The following is an 18,086-nucleotide window of genomic DNA, read 5'->3' on the forward strand; positions in this document are numbered from 1 at the left end:
CACTGCATTATGTCATTGATGTACCGTTTTCGGAAATCGTTTGAACTATGGCTTAGTTGCAATTGTTTGGTTGCCCGCTTTAATGTCCACGCAATAGTATTACATTCGAGTGAAAACTGTCAGTCTAAATTAAATTGCACGGGTTCTTTAGATCTAGGCATTAAAAAAGGTAATTACTTTGTTTATCCCCGAATAAAAGGCAAAATATAACCTTATGATATGGGTAATCCCCTTGCGAGATACGTAAGTTTCCTAAACCAATTATAAAGTTGTTGTGTAAGTTCCATCTTTCTAAAGGTTATGTATTTCTACAGTGTATGCATAAATACGCGACAAATGTCTGCTATGTGTGAACCAAGGTTTAATAGTTTGGCACTTTTTGCCAGACATTGTTATATTTTATAAAATACAGTTAAAATAGAGTGAAAATGGTGCGAAAAGTGAATCTTGCTGTTACCTCACTCAATCAGTGGTCAATGGATTTTAGTGGCAATTGTGAACGAATTAAGCAAAGTATTAGAAGATGTTTCGAGATGGGTGCTTCTTATAGACTTGGATCTGAACTGGAGGTTTCTGGATATGGATGTGAAGATCATTTTTATGAAAACGATACTGTTCAACATTCCTGGGAAGTAAGTAGATATGGAAAGTTTAAATCTCATTCTAAGTGCTTGTAAACAAGCTATTCATCAGAGCATATTGTAATTATTGTATAAACTGTGGTCAATTTGTCCATCATTGTAATAATACCAGGTGAAAGTTTCCACAGTTTGCAACTGTATGTCTGCAACCAACCAACATACTCATTTATTATATAAAATAAAAACCATTGGGAAAATAACTTGAAGAAACTACTTTCCACTGAAGAGTAACTGTATGTTATTGTTATGTATTGACGTATTATAGTGAAGAAACACCTATTTTTTAGGCTATTGTTATATTATAACCATACCATATATTATTTCACAATTTATAATAAAGGTGTTAGCTGAACTTCTTGCAATGAATGAAGCCAAGACAATGATATGTGATGTAGGAATGCCAATTATTCATAAAACTGTTCGTTACAATTGTCGAGTGATCTTCCTACACAAACAAATTGTTTTGATTCGCCCTAAACTTGTATGTTGTAACGAGGTAAGCTGTAATAGAAACAATAAACATTGCGTTTATAATAATACCGGCTTAAAAATGAATGAGCAAACTGAATCAGCGAAAAGCATTGGAAAATAAATAAAAATGACAATATGTTTAACCAATATAAATATAAGAAAAGATTTTAGATAGATGTTGTTATATTTAGTTTGAATACAGTATTTACACACAAAAAAAACTTTAAAAACAACCTGCAAGCAAAATAACAAATCATGTGCTTATAATTAAATAGAATTAGAAACGAATGGGCAAACTGAATCAGCTATTTGAGTGGAAATATAAATAAAAATGGCAATGTGTATAAGAAAAAGGGTACAATTTGGTAAAATGCTCATGCCTTGGAATTGATACCTGTGTGGCTGTCTGTTATATACAGTTTTCTTTTTTAATCTTATTCTAAATGTCATTTCAATAAAGTTTCCCTTTTACAGGGCAACTTTCGTGAACTACGTTGGTTTGTTCCCTGGTTGAAAAGAAAACAGATTGATGATTTCGTTCTCCCAGATTTTATTCAGGAAATTACTGGTTAGTTTATCTATAATAAGTTATTTGTTTTGTTGGTGTTACAGGTATTTCTTATGATGTAAGTTGTAACGTCACTGTTCGTGTACAATTCATGCTCCAGGTCGCATTTCTATTAAAAAAAAAACATTGTGTTGTTAATGTTATCAGAATGTACAAGAATATAGGTAGAAGTCAGGTTGTAATACATAAAGTAAATTTGAAATATCCAGTTAAATCTATTGCATATTTTCATTGTTAATTTGTGTCCAAAACATTAACCAAACCCTAACAGAATTTGTTCAAACACTAACTGAATTTAAAAAATCTCCAAAAGGCCAGAAAACTGTTCCAATTGGAGATGCAGTGATCCAGACAAAGGACACCTGCATTGGTAGTGAAGTGTGTGAGGAGATGTTCACACTTGAGACTTCACATTGCCTGCAAGCAATGGACGGAGTGGAAATTTTTACAAATGGCAGCGGAAGTCATTTTAACTTAAGAAAAAGTCAACGCAGGTTCGTTATTTTATAAATGAATTTTGTAAACTACAAACTGTATGAATAATTTCCATTGTTGCTCTTTTTCCTGTTAAACCTTTGTACAGTCATATTAAAAATTAACCGCCATTTTTGCCAATTTACAAGTTTACTGTTGGAGAAATGCGGTTGCAATAGCATACCTTACTTACAAATTTGTTCCTGTGTAATTAAAACGGTAAATTTCATTGGTTGCTGGTATGGCTTTCTCATTTATTTAACTTTGTCAATAGATGGAAATTCGCAAGTTCAGCTTGTTTGCGAGCTGGTGGTGTTTACATGTTATCCAACCAAGTTGGTTGTGATGGTGGTCGCTTGTATTATGATGGAGCTTCATTGATTGGTTTGAATGGTGAACTACTCACTCTGGGTTCTCAGTTTAGTTTCGATGATGTCAATGTAACCATGGCAACTGTGGATCTGGATGATGTGACATCATACAGGTAATTGTGATGTAACGAAAGAAATAAGTTCTAGATGAAAAATAAATAAAAAAACTTCGACAAGTTTATGCACAATTTAGAATTTAAAAAAAGGGGGGAAAGCTTATGCATTATCACAATTAAAATACCTAAATTATATCTTCATTTTTAGGTGTGGCATTTCTAGCAATAGTATATCATCCAGTATGGCTACCACAATATACCCACGTGTCTCGTTGAGTGAATTTTCCCTCTCTGTCACCTCTTGTGACCCAATGTTACCCTTGAGCCCCGTCATTCCATGGAAATCTTATAAACCTGAAGAAGAGATATCTATGGCAGGTGCGGGGTGGTTGTGGGATTATTTACGACGAAGTGGACAATCAGGTTTATTCCTCCCATTAAGTGGTGGTGTTGACAGTTCTTCTGTTGCATGCATCGTATTTTCAATGTGCTCCAGGGTGAGTAAGTATTAAATATGCATTCTGTAATTATTGTCGCACAGTAAATATTGCGTGGCAGAGAAACTCAGAATTATAACATAAATGTCTTACACCTCATACCTCATACATGCGTACACAAGTAACTTTTAGGTAATAATGTTTTATGTATGTCTTACAATTTTAAGAACTTTTAGTAACCACTGGATTGCAGCAACTTCTGTATCTTGCCCAAATACGCACTCAGCCACAATGGTAGCAGCATAGTGTATTAAGCCAAGGATCCTTTAGTTACAAAATGAATGTTCTTACCACTATGCCGCTGGTAGTTAGCTTTCCATAAGTGATAAATGTTTTTCATTTTTTAGGTATATGATGAAATTGAAAGTGGTAACAATCAGGTTATTTGTGATGTAAGAAAGGTTGTAAATGATGAATCTTTCATTGTGACATCACCAGAGCAGCTTTGTAACAAAATATTAACAACTTGTTACATGGCGAGTGAAAATTCATCAGGTAACAAACAAAAACATTTAATTTAAAATGATGCTTGTTGGTAAAATAAGTAACCACTGTATTTAGTAAGTGCTTTAAATCTATTTATAAATGTGGATTTTTACTCTCCATTTATATTTTATTCTGTATGGTTGAGGTCCTTGTCAAAAACCTGTGATTTAGGTTTAGGCCAGATTTAGGCCAATACTCTATTAATGTAAATTTTCAAAGTAAAAATGATTCTGCATTTAAAGTTATAGTATCAAAACACATTTTAAAAATGCTCCAAAAAATAGGAATAATTAGGAGACAGTGTTATCACTTCTTACAAACGCAGTCGTGACACGGCAGCGGTCAGCTAGCCTTGCCACCCGAATCAATTCTAACCACATGAATATCAACATTGACGGCGTCGTGCACGCTGTGCTAATGGTGTTTACTGCGGCGACCGGGTTCATACCAAGGTTCAAGGCACGAGACGGTAGCATTCGTGAAAATCTTGCATTGCAGAATATACAAGCCAGATCCAGGTACATATTTTATTATGGAAGTCTTGGATTTATAAAAAAGTATCTGTACTAGTTTTTAAACATTTTTTATTCTGCCATAGTGATATCAATTACCATATTGTACCCTTACCGAAATAAACAGAAAAATGTTTAAATTATAACAGCAAATATAATAAAAATGGCAGGCTAAAATTAAACACTTACTACTTAAAAGGCTTCACTAAGTTCATTAAATCAGTCTACGTCTGCAGTAACATAACACTATGTAACAGAGTTTTAACTGTTGTACATAACTTCATTGCAGGATGGTCCTTGCTTACTTATTTGCCCAGCTTATGCAGTGGGTAAGAGGCAACCCTGGTGGCTTGTTGGTGTTGGGGTCTTCTAATGTGGATGAGAGCTTGAGGGGTTATTATACAAAGTAAGTGAATTATATTTTCAGAGGTAAATATTTTAATATTTACCCGTGAGTTTTGTTTCTTGGGTTTCATGCTTTTTAGGTTTGTAGCCAAACAAGGCTGAAATAACCAAAAATCTTTACAAAACTTTAAAGAGTTACTTTTGTACTTTATACCTGGTGTGCAATGAGTTAGAAGCCTTTGACCTATACCATATATATATATGGGTGATTATTTCCTAAAAATCATGAATTATTACATCATAGATACGATTGTTCGAGTGCTGACCTCAATCCAATTGGTGGAATAAGTAAAACTGATCTTCGTTCTTTCATCGTTTACTTCAGTGATAAATATAATGTTCCTGAGATCAAAGAAATAGTGGAGGCCACACCTACTGCTGAACTTGAACCTTTAGAACAAGGTTGGTTCTGTAGTTGTGGGTGGGAAAGCCACTTTGCCGTGGTGTTGGACAAAAAATGGCAGTTGGAATGGTTTAAACTATACATATTGATACTAAATGTCATTTTACTGATAATTCCAAGGTAAAATAGCACAAACAGACGAGGCAGACATGGGAATGACCTACGATGAGCTTTCTACCTTTGGAAAACTTCGTAAAATCTCAATGTGTGGTCCATACTCAATGTTTATGAAGCTTGTAACATTGTGGAAGGATAAATGTACTCCATCACAGGTTTAATTTAAAAGTTGGAATACATTTTACTGTTATTCAAAAAAATCCAAAATAAACTTTTTTTCGTTTTAATACTTAATTAATCTTTGCATTAGCAACATCTGTAGATTTAGTCTTTTCAAACTCTATGTTTAAGCTTAGCTGTACTGTACATAGTCAAGCTTTGAGAGTGGCCCACAAAAATGGCTGGACCATACTATACTAGCTTAATTCAATTGTCCTCCAGGTGGCTGAAAAGGTGAAACATTTCTTTGTGACAAATTCAATTAACCGGCATAAGATGACAANCCTCACTCCTTCTATGCATGCTGAGAATTACAGCCCTGATGACAATAGGTTTGACCTTCGACCTTTTCTATACAACGCCAAGTGGCCCTGGCAGTTCAGGTTTGAAGGATGTGGTTTTAGTATTTGGGGTTTTATAGTTTTAGTACAACTCTAAAAAAACATTGACCTTTTCCATGAAGGCCAAATTCGTAAATTCTAATTTACCACTGTTTTTATTTTTTTAGAAAAATTGATGATGTCGCACAAAAAATGGAATCTAAAGTTTAAAACTAAGTTGTGTTCAAATTAATGAATACCACTGTAGGTTGTTTTTACTAAAGTGTATTCCTCAGTTGTTATCAACCTTTTTTATTAATTATTGGTGTTGAAACTATATTTAGGATACAGAATACCTTCGAATCAGATATTAGCAATTTTGTTTTTCACTTGCCCGTTTTTTAGGCTTGACAGGCACTTAGTATGAAGCTCAGTTCTAGTTTAGAATTCTGAGCTACTGTTTTTATTTTAAATATGGTGGTCCAAAAAACTTTACGTAGTGCTTACACCTGAGATAATCTATTATAAATTAGTGAGTAATAGTAAGTAAGGTATGGCTTAAAACTATTGTGTTATATTAATAATATTAATGTTTTCCTTATTCTTTCGTATGAAGGTAGTTGTTATCGCTACATAGATATGCAGAAATGTTAATGTCCATATACTATTAAAGTGTCTTTTTTATACGTCTTAATTATAATATAGTAAAAAATTCACCTATAAAATAAATCAATTTTGTTTGTCTTGTGCAACAGTTAACTAGAAATAAAACATAAAACAATTTATAATAAAGGAGCATCATATGCAACTGACATTTCTATAAAAGTGTGGTTTATAGTTTGGCTGTATTGCGTTGTTTCAAAACTCTTGAATATTTACTGAATATATTTGGCTAAAGACAACTTTTCTGATGTTGCTGTTGTATGTTATAAAAAGTGTATTTTGTGTGATATCTATGATTGCCAATTACAAAAACTGAAGTTGGTAAAATAGCACCAAACCTTGTTGTAATTGGATGACCCTGGTTGAAAGCATGATTAGCCACCATATTGTATTTAAGCTGCATGTTTAAATCAACATAATAATTTAATGTGAATTATTTTGATTGCTTTTTTTGAGTGAATTTACCAAACATTTTCTAACAATGGAGTGAAGATTTTGTGCTGAATATCTGCATGACCTGATTGCTTCTTGCAAGACATTGCATTCAAGATGTCCTGATGATACAACAGATGACACTTGGTTGATTGATGGCAGCAAAGCAACCATTACCATTCCTTGGTTGAGATCATTCGACTTTTCCAAGTTTAAAGGTGAAAATTCTTCACTGGATGTTGGGTCAATTATGAACGTATCTTGCCCAGCAATTCGTATTGATGAAGCAGTGATGACATCATACATTTCTATCCCAGCATCAACAAGGGCAACAGATGCTGCTGTAATTGCGGCTGGCATCACTGAACCATCATCCTCTAGTACTATAACGTAAACGTCTATTTGAGATTTAGGATAACGTTGGAGACAGACACCTGATGATATTGCTTCGAGTAAAATGTCTGATTTTTCCACATCAGAAGCTCCTGGAATGTGATCTCCATGTTTTGGGCTCGAATATGGCGCGTATTTCAACTCACATTTTAACTTCCCCTTATTGATTTGAAATTCTTCTCTCATTTCAATGTCTTTTGGTCCATAAACAGAGCAAATCACTTTTGTTTTGTTCATTTCAAAATAAGCTGACCCTTTGGCTTGTGTAATAACTCCGCACTGCAGGAAAACATCCCTAGGTTGTGTGACGTATCTCCCATCAGCTCTCTTCTCCTCATCATCAAGTAAACTCAACTTCTCAATCTCTGTGAACAGTTTCGCATTATAACTGATGTCTGGAGCTGGCAATCGACGGGAATCCGTTGGCATTGTCAGCTACAGTGAAGACAAGCACCCTGCATGTAAGAAATCTATGTGGATATGTATTTAAGCGTTTATAATATGGTAGCTGTTATACTACGCAAAGTAATTAGTGTTATCGATTAGCAAACATTATCTGTAACTTACCTTAATGTAACTTGTATTGGTATTTGTTTTGAAACTTACTTAACAGACCCCCACGTGTTTCTTTACCAGGCCGATTTATATGTCTTGCACGGCAGATCTATATTTTTGAATTGATTTAATATTTGGTTAAAAATATTTTATTATACGTATATTTAACAGCGCTGTAACTAGTATGTTTCTTTAAGGCAGAGAAACACGCTCTAAATTCAACGACGATTGGGATCTACTCTGTTATTGATTGGGACCATGATTGGGCAAACTTACTTTGGTTTTAAATACTTTGGTTTTAGTGTTGCCAAAAGTTTTATTTCAAAACATTAAATTATAATACATACCTTACAATCGGCAAAGAGCATTTTGAAATTTGTTTTTTTTAATTTTTATTAATACTTACATACAGAAATATATGCGTCAAAATAACGTTTAATTTATAATATTTAAAATCAACACGGAATCACTGTGCTTTTACACGCTTGATTAGGCAAATGACGTCACCTCAAATGCGGTCTATGATTGGATAAAATGTTTGGAACGAAATTTGCATCTTAATGTGTGGTAAATATTTTTAGTTATTATGGTTTATTTATGGTGTTTACTGTAATTATTTTGGTAATTGCTAACGAAAAAAACGTACCGTCGGTTTTAATACCGCGCGAGAATTAAAAATAGGTCTTTATGGTATTGGTATAAACTAACACTGTAGTTCGTAGTTGCACTTAGCACTTATTTAATTTATGTTATTTAGTATAACAAACTACTTGTTATATGTATGCAGATTTGCACATAGTTTTTTTGTTGATTTATATCGAATATTTTTATTATTATTAATTAATAATTATCTATCCATTTGACAGAAATGAATAGTGTTTCAATGGACAGTATACAGTTAGGATGTAGCGCATCAGTTTATGGAGGGGAATCACATATTGGAACTAATTATGACATTCCAAAACGAAGCTCCGTTGATTCCATTTTTGAAAGTTCCCAGTCTTCTATCGCATCACAATTATCATCATTGTCAACAAAGAACCATCAGCAGCGACGAATAATTGTCGAAAATTGGAAGATTGTTCCTGTCCTTGGTTTAAGTGAAGTGAGAATCGTTGGTGTTCGATGTAGTGACAAACAAGTAAAGAAAAGCTCTTTCATCAAATTAAGGGTAACCTGCTTTTATTGTATGCTCTCCTTAATTTTATTTATAAACTGTTTGATGTGACTTTTGTTTTGAGAAAGTACCTGTAAATATACAGCAGTAGTGCAGTACACTTTAAGGTGGTATTTACTTTTGATTAATCATATATTATCTTTGTCAACAACAAAGTTTGCATTTCCAGATGCATTCTCGCTGCTTGCTAACCAACAGTGGATCGTTGTATAATTTGGTTGGACCAATGCAGAAGTCACCAGACATTCCAGATAATGTTTACAAAGCAATGATAAACGGATTTCCTGAAAACTGGAGAAGTGTTGTGAGGTCGTACCTTCATCAATTAAATCAAAACCAAAGTGATGAATCTTCATCTGAGAATGAAGTGGTTCACATTGCAAGTAAATTTTGTTTATCTATCAAAAATTTTATTTTTTAAATTTAAAGATTATATTAAGTTGTTTAAGACGCAGACCATACATCAAAGATTTTGATATGATGTACAGATAAAAATATATTAGGTTTTGTATGTTGTACATCTGTCAGTTTTTTATTGAGTTTTAATTTCAGATAACAGCCTAAACATCACACCACGAGTCAGGGTTGTCATGGAGACTCCATTGAGCAAAAAACGTCAGCCAGATTTTTTGGTCACACCAACTCCATGTAAAAAACCAAGATCAATTGCCGTAAAGAAGACACAGGATTTAATCATGCCTCTATCTTCTGTTCCGCAAGATATACTCGAAACTCCCGCTAATAAAAAGAAAAAACAAACTAGAAAACGCCAAGCAGCTCAACGAAAACCTGCCAAAAGATGTAAACTGAATAAATCAGTTTTGCCAAGCTGTCATGCAGATCTCTGCAGTGAATCTCCAAGTGGTTTGTTTCGAACACGCAGTGGACGTCATGTTTTTCCACCCTTACAATCATGGACAGGCCAGCGATTGTCCACTGAGTGCAATGAAGATGGGGTTGAAGTTGTGAAGTTTCACCCAGGTAATGAATCGATACTTGCGCCAGATGTTCACTCACCCGTCACTGATGCTTTGAGGAAAACGGACATTATCCATCGTCAGTTTATCTTTAATCAGATGTGTGATAAAAAAGATTCGCTGCCACAGCAGAAAACTGGAAACCACTGTGTAAAGAAAATATTGGACACTCCTGTAGCGAAGAAGAAGCCTGTACAGAAAATCAAGAACATTTCTCCATTGAATACAGTTGAAAAAATAAGAAAAATAAGGCAAAAGAAGTGCAAGATTTTAGTTTCGCCTTTAAAATTAAGTGAAAATGAACAAGTACTCACTAAACCCGGATATTCACTTCGTATACAACAAAAAAGTATGAATAACCCTGTCACAAAGGAATCACTAAAGTTACCGAGTGAAAATGAAGAGCTACTTACCAAACCTGGTTATTCACTTCGTAAACGGGAAGAAAAGATTAAAAAGCCTGTCAAAAAGAAACCTTTAAAGTTGCAGCATAAAAATTCAGAGCCGTCAAATGAGGTTGTTGGTACCAGAAAGTCTAAACGAGCTAAAAATTCCAAAGTTGAAAAGAAGTGCTCACCAAAGAAGAGGAAAGCAAGAACTGTCAAACCTAAAAAAAATAATGTAGCTGTTTGCAAAAAGAAGAAAGAACCAGGTACTAAAAAGGAGAAAAGCAAAAATCAAGATGTTGCTTTAAAAAACACTGGTTCTAAAATTGAAACCCTTAAAATAACAGCTCAACGGGGTACATTAAAGCACCGAAAACAGGTTCAAGCAGTTGCCAATGAATTAAACTTCAACCAAAAAGGGCAGGATTTTTTCGCAGACGAAGCAGTGGTCAATGAAATGTTCGGGGAATCGAATGGTTTTCTGGATCAATCCCTTGGAACTCCTGCCAAAAATTTTCTTTATATTCCAGAAAATGTGAAAACGCCTCTCTGGTTTAAAACTCCCCAGGCACAAAAATATTCCTCCGTCTTCCCAGACACTCCAGATCACTTGAAATCCTCTCTTCCACGCCCAGCCGAATACCCGGATGCTGACAGAATGGTTTTGTGTATGAAGAAAGCATTAAAGCATGGAAAGGGAAACGAAACCAAGAAACCAAAGCCAAGTAAGAACTTTAATCTTGATAAAGTTAACTTGAAAGAGCTTCTTCGTGGAGAACAGCAAGAGGATGTGGATTCCAGTGAGGAAGAGGACGTTTACTTTTCAGATTAATCATGGTGCAGTAAAAATCAAAATAATGTTGATATTTTTACCAACATTATTTTGAAACATATTGTAGACCTTTGTAAAATAGTGTAATATTTCATCATTGGTTACAGTCGTACTATATTCTATTCAACTAAACTTTACCACTAAGCAAAACTAGCTGCTTTACTAAATGTTTGAAATAGTCATCAATTGTACACTGCTTTTTAAACCGCTTATTTCTAGTCTTTTACCACATTTTACTATTTTCTGTTGTATTTTTTTTTAGAATGTTGAACTAGTGTTTCCTCATCGTTATGTTATTTTTAAAGATGTTACCAATGATTTTAAGTTTATCACCCCAAGATTTTCAATTATAAAATAACCTTGTTAAAGAATTGGGAAACTGAAACCAAGCTACACAAATATGAATTTGTTTGTTATCCCTTTCATAAAGTTAAGAAGACTTTCTTTTTTGAATTTCTACTGTTTGAAAGCTATGAAAACAACTCACTAAGCACACAAAAATAAAAAAAAATAGCTCAATTATGCACTGGGTGCATACAGTCACTCCCATTTCAACAAGTTTGAAATCAAATGAGTAACCGTCAGTACGTTTTTATTGCATAATTTTAGCATAACATGTACTCTAGCATAAATATTGTTATTTGGATCAGGAATAGGTGTTATTTTGTTACAGAGTAACAACTACAACTTGTGGGGTACCTTGTATTGCTTTAGTTGTAAAACTAAATTATACCTATTGATTAATGGGCACGTGAAACTGCTTGTCTTGATAATATCCTTTTTAACGATGCAAGTCGTGTAGGTCACTCGCGTCGTTTATGACGATTTGTAAATGTAAACAGAAGAGAACGTAATTAAAGACTAAGCCATTCTTAAACAGATGCTGTAGTCACGTAGTGCAATCTGCCAGCTAATGTTTGTTTTCCGCAAACAATGTTTTAGTTCCAAGGTCTGATCTGGAGTTTATTATCAAAGCGAGTGAAAAACGTAACGTGTATTTGTTTTTGTGTTATGTTAAACCAGGTTGTTTTTCAATAATAGAAATATACATATACCAATTTATTGTCTTGAATTAAGTTTAAAATGTCAAGAATACCAACCTTAGGAACGGAAAATCAATACGGGGAAAAGGTGGACAAATGTATAGTGGATCTTGGAATTAAAACCGGTAAGTTTTGCTGTGTTTTTTCTTGTAAAAACCTGTGTTTTGTTGTATTGGCTATGTGTAGTTTCTGTATATAAAAATATATATTTAATATTACAACAATGTCAGTAATGGAAAAAATTGTGTTTCTGTTGAATTATAAGCATTTCTGTATTTCACAGGATCTGGTGTTCTAGTTGGTGGACTTTTCTCTTTACTCTTTAAAAGTAAGAATGATGTATGTTACTGTCTGTGTGTTATATTGTCCCATGAAGGATTATATAGATCAAATGGCTTCACTGTTTGTTTTAAGTTTCTACTTCATGACCTACAACTACAACAAAACCTCAGCCTGACTGGCTTTGGATCATTTTCTGCTGTAGTTGCAGATATATAATTGGTTAGCCAGTTGTAAAAATATAAATGACAAACTTTAGTTTTAAACACACCAAAAATTGTATTTTAAATATAAATATTATAATGAAGTAAGTGCAACACTTTAAGCTTACCGAAGAAAATACAGTTCAAATTATCTTTGTTACCAAAACAGCGTGTAATTGTTGTACACTGTTTGTCATTGTGATGTGATATTACGCTCTGTTGTTTATTATGTACTTCAAACGTTCTATTTCCTATTGTCATATAAACAACATAGGTGTCGTTTCATAATAATAGGAAAATTATCTCTTATTCTTTCATTGTTTATGATGCTAATCGTTACTTTCCTTTTATGTTTAGCTTTATTTAAAATCATAAAAACAAGTTAACCAATCATAAATAAAGGATAATCTAACCTAGCCCACTTCACCATTGATTGTCTATCTGCATTTTGGCATTACACACTTAAATTATAAATGTTATTAACAAATTATGTATCACAATACCTTTTTAAATGTAGGAAGGACTTGGCCCATTACACTAGGAGCTGGGATTGGAATTGGAATGTCTTACACAACTTGTCAAAATAGATTCAAAAATTTTATCAACAACAAATTAGAATCACAGGTTAGCATATATTATCATATAGCCTCTGTGTACAATTTTATTTTGTACTATATTTTATTTTTTTATCTTTTATATAGTGTATGCTTAACAGCTTAGCAAAGTCAAATTTAAGTGTACTTTTTCTTATTAAAAACAACCTTGTCATTGAAATAGGAAGTCTTAAATGTAAATATTTTAAAATGCCAAATACAAAGCTAAAGAGGTAAAGTTTTCCTCTTGGGCATGAATTTGGATATTAATATTTAATATGCATGTTGTATTGTTTCATTAACACCGATGTGTAGCCACCTGGAAATAAATGACGCTTGTATGACAGTAAAGCATGCATAAACTTTTAAATTAGTAGTAACACAGTTAATTTCTTAGAATTCTGCCGCATCTTCTGAAGAAGTTACAACAACTGTCGACCCCGCCCCTGACACGCCCACTCAAAGTGAACAGTCAGACAGTGGATCAGCGTGACAATGGATCTTATATTCCTGACAATGGATATCTTATATATAAACTTGCGAAAAATATCAGCACGAACCTATCAGCAAAATTTTATTATGATGTCACTGTAACAATGTGCAACTAAAATAGAACTAGGGAAAATGTTTTAAAAGGTAATTTTACAGTTGAAACACAACTAATCATACTCTATGAACTGCATCGATGGATTTTATCGGTGTTAAACAATTATACTGGGCAATAATATCGCTTTTTCAGTTTATCGATAATAAAAATTGTTATATGCATTGTGTCTTGTTATTTAGAGGTAGTGTTACAAGAATTGGATTTCGTTATTGATTGATAAATTCACAGTTTTTGCCAGTTCAGAATAAGATCTCTTTAGTGCATAAGATATGGACCTGCAGTGTCTAGTCTGAATCCCAGATTCCATGTCTTTTACTCTTGCCTCTGTGAAGAAACTAACCCATATGCAAATGTAAGCGTGTTACTTTTGTGCAATACTTATTGTTTAGATTCATATTTAAAAAAAATACTTTGTTAAAACGAGATTAAAACCGAAACCTCCCCTACATGAAACTTCCAACAGCGCCACCATGCGAGCCTTATTTGCGTGCGGGAAAAGCTTTGCAAAAACATGTTGCATAGGAATTTTGCGTATTAGTTTAACTTACCCGCGGGTAAGAGGTTTTTATATATTTATTTTCAATTTTAATGGAAACAGGTTAAATTGCGCAAATATAATGTACTGCGTTGCAACCTCTTTGTTTTGAGGCATTAGTTATATGATTTTTTGCATACCAGTGTCAATTGTAGTTTAGCATGTAACACATGTTGTTCTCTGTTCTGCGTGTAACATCTTCGGATTTTGCAATATGTTCGATATTGGAGATTTCGCAAGTGCTTCCGAATATGTGGGAAAGGAATATTCCTCACTGGAGGTTATAACCCACAAAGTCCATGTTGCGCTACCAGCTGGTTACTTTGGGAAAATCAAGTCGGCAATCGCCATAATCTTAAACAACAACCTGCAGTCATACAGCGAAGTGTAAGTATCAGTGTTTAATATATACTAATTTAAAAGTATGCCAATTCTCATTTTAAAAGTAGTGTTTTTAATAACCTAAAAATCTGTTTTATTATATGTTTAGTTCATGACCGCTGGGCGCTGGCCAAGAAAAAAAATATATAGAGTTTTTAACATGAGCACCCTGTTTTAAATAAGGCTATGATAAATAAAGCTACACCTGGAATATTCTTTACCAACTTTCCTAAATCCAAGCATTTATTATTTCCTCTAGAATTTTTTTTTTCGATTTTCTTGTTGTCCCCAAACTCCCTTTGCTTTTCTGAATGACATCATATTATTTATACATAGGTTGCAAGGAATGCCGGTCGCCTTTAATCGTCAAAATGTGAAGTTACTAACTCCTTACGGAAAAATCATTGCCGACCAATCCTGTGTTCATATTGACGTGGAAACAGAATATGTTGTTTTCAAACCAACAGTAACAACAACTTTACAGGTATATAGCCTATATTTCTCGCATTAAACGAACTGTTAACCAGACCAATGTTTAGAATATTTTTAAAAACAGTTTTTGACTCCGCAGGTATTAAATTGAATATGTACAATGTATTAAAACAATCTTATTGTTCTCTAAATTGTCATTTTGTGAATTATATTATTAGGGAGTGGTAAACAAGCAGTTGAAGCATTCGAACATGGTGGGTTGTCTTGTACATGGAGTGTTTTATGCATCTGTTAACTTAGAAGGGTAAGTTTATTCAATTGCTGTAATAATTCTCAATAGATATTTTGTTAACCCTATGTCATTACCTATCGCTACCGAAAAAACATTTAGTAATAAGATCTGTTCTACAAATTTTGTTTTTCCAATGATTAAATTATAATGAGCACAATCAATGTAGTGTTTAAGATTACAAACTAATGATACAAAGTAATTGTCTGTGAATCCTGATGTTTTGTTTATGGCTGCAAGCTAACACTGGTACTTCTAAATAAACTAACACACAAGTATATACTTCTAAACACCACTAACATTCTGCTCTTTGTTTAGAGTTCTTGTTTTTCAATTTTATTAAAATCCTGATATTGAAAATAATCTTTCTGTAAAAATATTAATTATCCTGATTCCTAATGCTCACCAGATAGCAGATGAAATTGTTCCCTTATGTTTACCAGTAGAACTATATAAAATTTGCCTGGTAGCTAAAAGTTATGCTTAGTAAAAATAACAGCAGAATATTAAAATCTGTTTTTTTAAGGTCGCAAAATCCTGGACTTGGAGATGAGATTCTGTTTAGTGTTACCAAGATGGAGCACGATGGTTATGGGTATTTGGCATTAAAAGGAAAGTTTATCAGGTACTTGATTTGGTGTATTATTTCTGTTTTGTATATATATTTATAAAATAAGTAAGCAGAAACACATTATCGTAACACTAAAACAATTGTTTAGAATAAACTTACACATGAATTTGTCAAGTTATTATGAGGGTTTCGCATATTTTATGTAGTTTTGGACCTAATAAATACAAAATTTACCTTTAAACCTGAAAAGTCCGATATATTTAATCAGAAATCTAAATATTGCAAACATTATAGGTTAATTTCGGAAAATCCAAATAAATTGGAAGTAACTCAAAAAAGGAAACCAGAAAATGATTCTGGTATCGATGATGATCATGAAACAAGTAGTTCTCCTTCTACAGATCTTTCTATTCCTTTGTAAGTTTTTAACCAATATATGACCGTGTATAGCCTTCAATTTTGATACCGCCCAAAAAATATGATTTCAGCATAATGCATAATATCAGTGTTTGTACCAAAACTTTAAAAATGTGTTACTGCCATAATGGTTCTCTGAGAATGGCTTGTAGTTCGTTCACAGTAATTATAAGGGTATAAAGCCTTGAAAGTTAACGAATATTTTTTTTCGGTTGTTTAGGAGTCAAGCTGTTCCAAGTGAAGACATTCCAGAGATTGCAAGTCAATCTAAGAGGAAGAAAAAGAAAGATAAAATTTCCGATGAGAAAAAACAAAAAAAGAAGGATAAAAAAGAAAAGAAGAAAGCAAAAGAGATGAAAAAGATAAAAAAGGAGAAGAAGAGAGAAAAAAAGGAGAAAAAGAGAATGAGGAAAGAGAAAAAAGTTAAAAAAGAAAGACTGAGTTTGCCAAATAATGTCAATACAAGTTTGGCAAATAATGTTAACACAAGTTTTAATGAAATAGAACCATGGCCAGCTACAGTTGCTCAACCACCTCACTCTGATACAAGCAACACTGAAGAAAGTAAAGATGTGTGCACAACAACACAAGCAACTAAACATGTTACTAATACTACAACACACCAACAACCCTCAAACCCCCCTCCCACTGATTATTCTTCTGTAGATGAAGCTATTGAATCAGTCGTTGCTACGACAGACAAAAAAATTGACACTGCCACTGATTATTCTTCTGTAGACGAAGCAATAACTTCGGTTATAGCTTCCATTCACACAAATATGGGATATGACACTAATATGCCTTCTGTAGATGCGGAATCGGTCATTGCTCCTAAAGAGAATATTGAAACTGCCACTGATTATTCCTCTGTAGACGAAGCTATTGATTTCGTCATTGCTGCCAGTCAAACAAATACGGATACTGCTGTAAAAACAGAGAAAGTGTGTAACATTCCTGCAAGTCCTATATCAAAAGAACAATGCTCCTTAACTGCCACCATAAAAGATAAATCTTTTGCAACTCCTAGTACAACCGGTAAAAGCCCTACAAAAAAGAAGAAAAAGCATTCTAAAAATGATAAATCTCATACCAGTTCTGCGACAAAAGAAAAAAAGAAATTGCAAGAAACAGTGAACCTAACGCAACTACCAGCTCCTTCTGTGACGGGGAAAGTTTCTTCTTCAAACGAGGCAGATGAAGGTGTGGTTGACAAGGTAAAAGAGAAGAAATCGTCTAAAAAACGCAAGTTGCATTACCCAGAGGGTGAAAGTATGTTAACAAACTCTCCGAAAAAAGTAAAACTTTCCTCTGAGAGTGAAGCAAAGTCAGAAGAAGAGATTGCGATGGCTTATCTCAAGAAAATGGGAATAACAGTAAATTTAGAAGAAAAAGTTGCAATAAAACTTGAGGATGCACCAAAACACAAAAAAAAGAAGTCTAAAAAATCAAAAAAAAAGTAAATGATTTGTTAAATTTAACCATTTTCTACCAGTTCCTAATCCTGTTTTAGCATTTTCAAATATTATGAAAACCCACTGACAGTTTTGCTGCTGGGATTTTAAGTGCTTTCAATGGAATTGTTGTTATTGAAATTTTAGTTTATTGTCAGTGTATCTTATCACATGACAGTCCAGTTGCTGCTTCTTTGCCACCAAATGTGAAATAATAATGAAAATGTTTTACTGCTAAACCAGTGTCTTAACAGTTTGTATTAAAACATGAATCGCTAAACAACATGATGTGGTGATGTCTGTTGTAACAATTTAAAAAAAAAATTCATGTTCCCATATACATCAGAAAAACTTCATGTACCTATATACATCAGAAAAACTTCATGTACC

General features: G+C 33.4%; 5 protein-coding genes across 6 annotated transcripts; 4 read left to right on the plus strand and 1 right to left on the minus strand.

Annotated features, from left to right (window-relative positions):
* Positions 1–353: 353 nt before the first annotated feature.
* LOC100181628 (glutamine-dependent NAD(+) synthetase) lies at positions 354–6,346 on the plus strand. The gene is made up of 13 exons (XM_002125801.5): positions 354–632; positions 982–1,137; positions 1,587–1,680; positions 1,994–2,174; positions 2,429–2,638; positions 2,790–3,078; positions 3,426–3,573; positions 3,890–4,082; positions 4,366–4,482; positions 4,726–4,883; positions 5,005–5,156; positions 5,383–5,543; positions 5,669–6,346. Exons 1-13 carry the CDS (start codon positions 429–431, stop codon positions 5,709–5,711), a joined length of 2,106 nt encoding a protein of 701 aa, XP_002125837.1. The 5' UTR covers positions 354–428; the 3' UTR covers positions 5,712–6,346.
* A 72-nt stretch (positions 6,347–6,418) lies between these two features.
* On the minus strand, positions 6,419–7,787 carry LOC100179309 (exosome complex component MTR3-like). The gene is made up of 2 exons (XM_002125974.4): positions 7,536–7,787; positions 6,419–7,423 (listed from the first exon to the last, which is right to left on the minus strand). The coding sequence occupies exon 2, from the start codon at positions 7,395–7,397 to the stop codon at positions 6,567–6,569; it is 831 nt and encodes a 276-aa protein (XP_002126010.1). The 5' UTR covers positions 7,398–7,423; positions 7,536–7,787; the 3' UTR covers positions 6,419–6,566.
* A 281-nt stretch (positions 7,788–8,068) lies between these two features.
* LOC100186430 lies at positions 8,069–11,527 on the plus strand. 2 transcript variants are annotated; one of them, XM_026834364.1, is made up of 5 exons: positions 8,069–8,090; positions 8,390–8,694; positions 8,870–9,083; positions 9,253–10,086; positions 10,141–11,527. In XM_026834364.1, exons 1-5 carry the CDS (start codon positions 8,084–8,086, stop codon positions 10,893–10,895), a joined length of 2,115 nt encoding a protein of 704 aa, XP_026690165.1. In that variant the 5' UTR covers positions 8,069–8,083; the 3' UTR covers positions 10,896–11,527. The 2 variants fall into 2 exon arrangements, with proteins under 2 accessions (XP_026690165.1, XP_002123068.3); XM_002123032.5 differs by having other exon boundaries at positions 9,253–11,527.
* A 368-nt stretch (positions 11,528–11,895) lies between these two features.
* LOC100176975 (MICOS complex subunit Mic10-like) lies at positions 11,896–13,782 on the plus strand. The gene is made up of 4 exons (XM_002126131.5): positions 11,896–12,063; positions 12,222–12,266; positions 12,938–13,044; positions 13,411–13,782. Exons 1-4 carry the CDS (start codon positions 11,979–11,981, stop codon positions 13,504–13,506), a joined length of 333 nt encoding a protein of 110 aa, XP_002126167.1. The 5' UTR covers positions 11,896–11,978; the 3' UTR covers positions 13,507–13,782.
* A 382-nt stretch (positions 13,783–14,164) lies between these two features.
* LOC100187206 (nucleolar and coiled-body phosphoprotein 1) lies at positions 14,165–17,979 on the plus strand. Its single transcript, XM_002126243.2, has 6 exons — positions 14,165–14,542; positions 14,873–15,020; positions 15,187–15,272; positions 15,784–15,882; positions 16,123–16,245; positions 16,466–17,979. Exons 1-6 carry the CDS (start codon positions 14,370–14,372, stop codon positions 17,703–17,705), a joined length of 1,869 nt encoding a protein of 622 aa, XP_002126279.1. The 5' UTR covers positions 14,165–14,369; the 3' UTR covers positions 17,706–17,979.
* Positions 17,980–18,086: the final 107 nt, after the last annotated feature.

The sequence above is a fragment of the Ciona intestinalis genome, chromosome 4 (genome assembly GCF_000224145.3).
Source record: "Ciona intestinalis chromosome 4, KH, whole genome shotgun sequence".
NCBI classification, from domain to species: Eukaryota; Metazoa; Chordata; class Ascidiacea; order Phlebobranchia; family Cionidae; genus Ciona; species Ciona intestinalis.

What these genes read in the sequence shown, in the direction of transcription:
- LOC100176975 (XM_002126131.5), top strand. Translation starts at nt 11,979, where the DNA reads ATGTCAAGAATACCAACCTTAGGAACGGAAAATCAATACGGGGAAAAG. An exon ending in GGATCTTGGAATTAAAACCG is followed by an intron (nt 12,064 to 12,221) that starts GTAAGTTTTGCT and finishes TGTATTTCACAG; the next exon opens with GATCTGGTGTTCTAGTTGGT. An exon ending in ACAACAAATTAGAATCACAG is followed by an intron (nt 13,045 to 13,410) that starts GTTAGCATATAT and finishes TTAATTTCTTAG; the next exon opens with AATTCTGCCGCATCTTCTGA.
- LOC100179309 (XM_002125974.4), bottom strand. Translation starts at nt 7,397, where the DNA reads ATGCCAACGGATTCCCGTCGATTGCCAGCTCCAGACATCAGTTATAAT.
- LOC100186430 (XM_002123032.5), top strand. An exon ending in GCTCTTTCATCAAATTAAGG is followed by an intron (nt 8,695 to 8,869) that starts GTAACCTGCTTT and finishes TTGCATTTCCAG; the next exon opens with ATGCATTCTCGCTGCTTGCT. An exon ending in TGAAGTGGTTCACATTGCAA is followed by an intron (nt 9,084 to 9,252) that starts GTAAATTTTGTT and finishes TTTTAATTTCAG; the next exon opens with ATAACAGCCTAAACATCACA.
- LOC100187206 (XM_002126243.2), top strand. Translation starts at nt 14,370, where the DNA reads ATGTTCGATATTGGAGATTTCGCAAGTGCTTCCGAATATGTGGGAAAG. An exon ending in CTGCAGTCATACAGCGAAGT is followed by an intron (nt 14,543 to 14,872) that starts GTAAGTATCAGT and finishes ATTTATACATAG; the next exon opens with GTTGCAAGGAATGCCGGTCG. An exon ending in CAGTAACAACAACTTTACAG is followed by an intron (nt 15,021 to 15,186) that starts GTATATAGCCTA and finishes TTATATTATTAG; the next exon opens with GGAGTGGTAAACAAGCAGTT.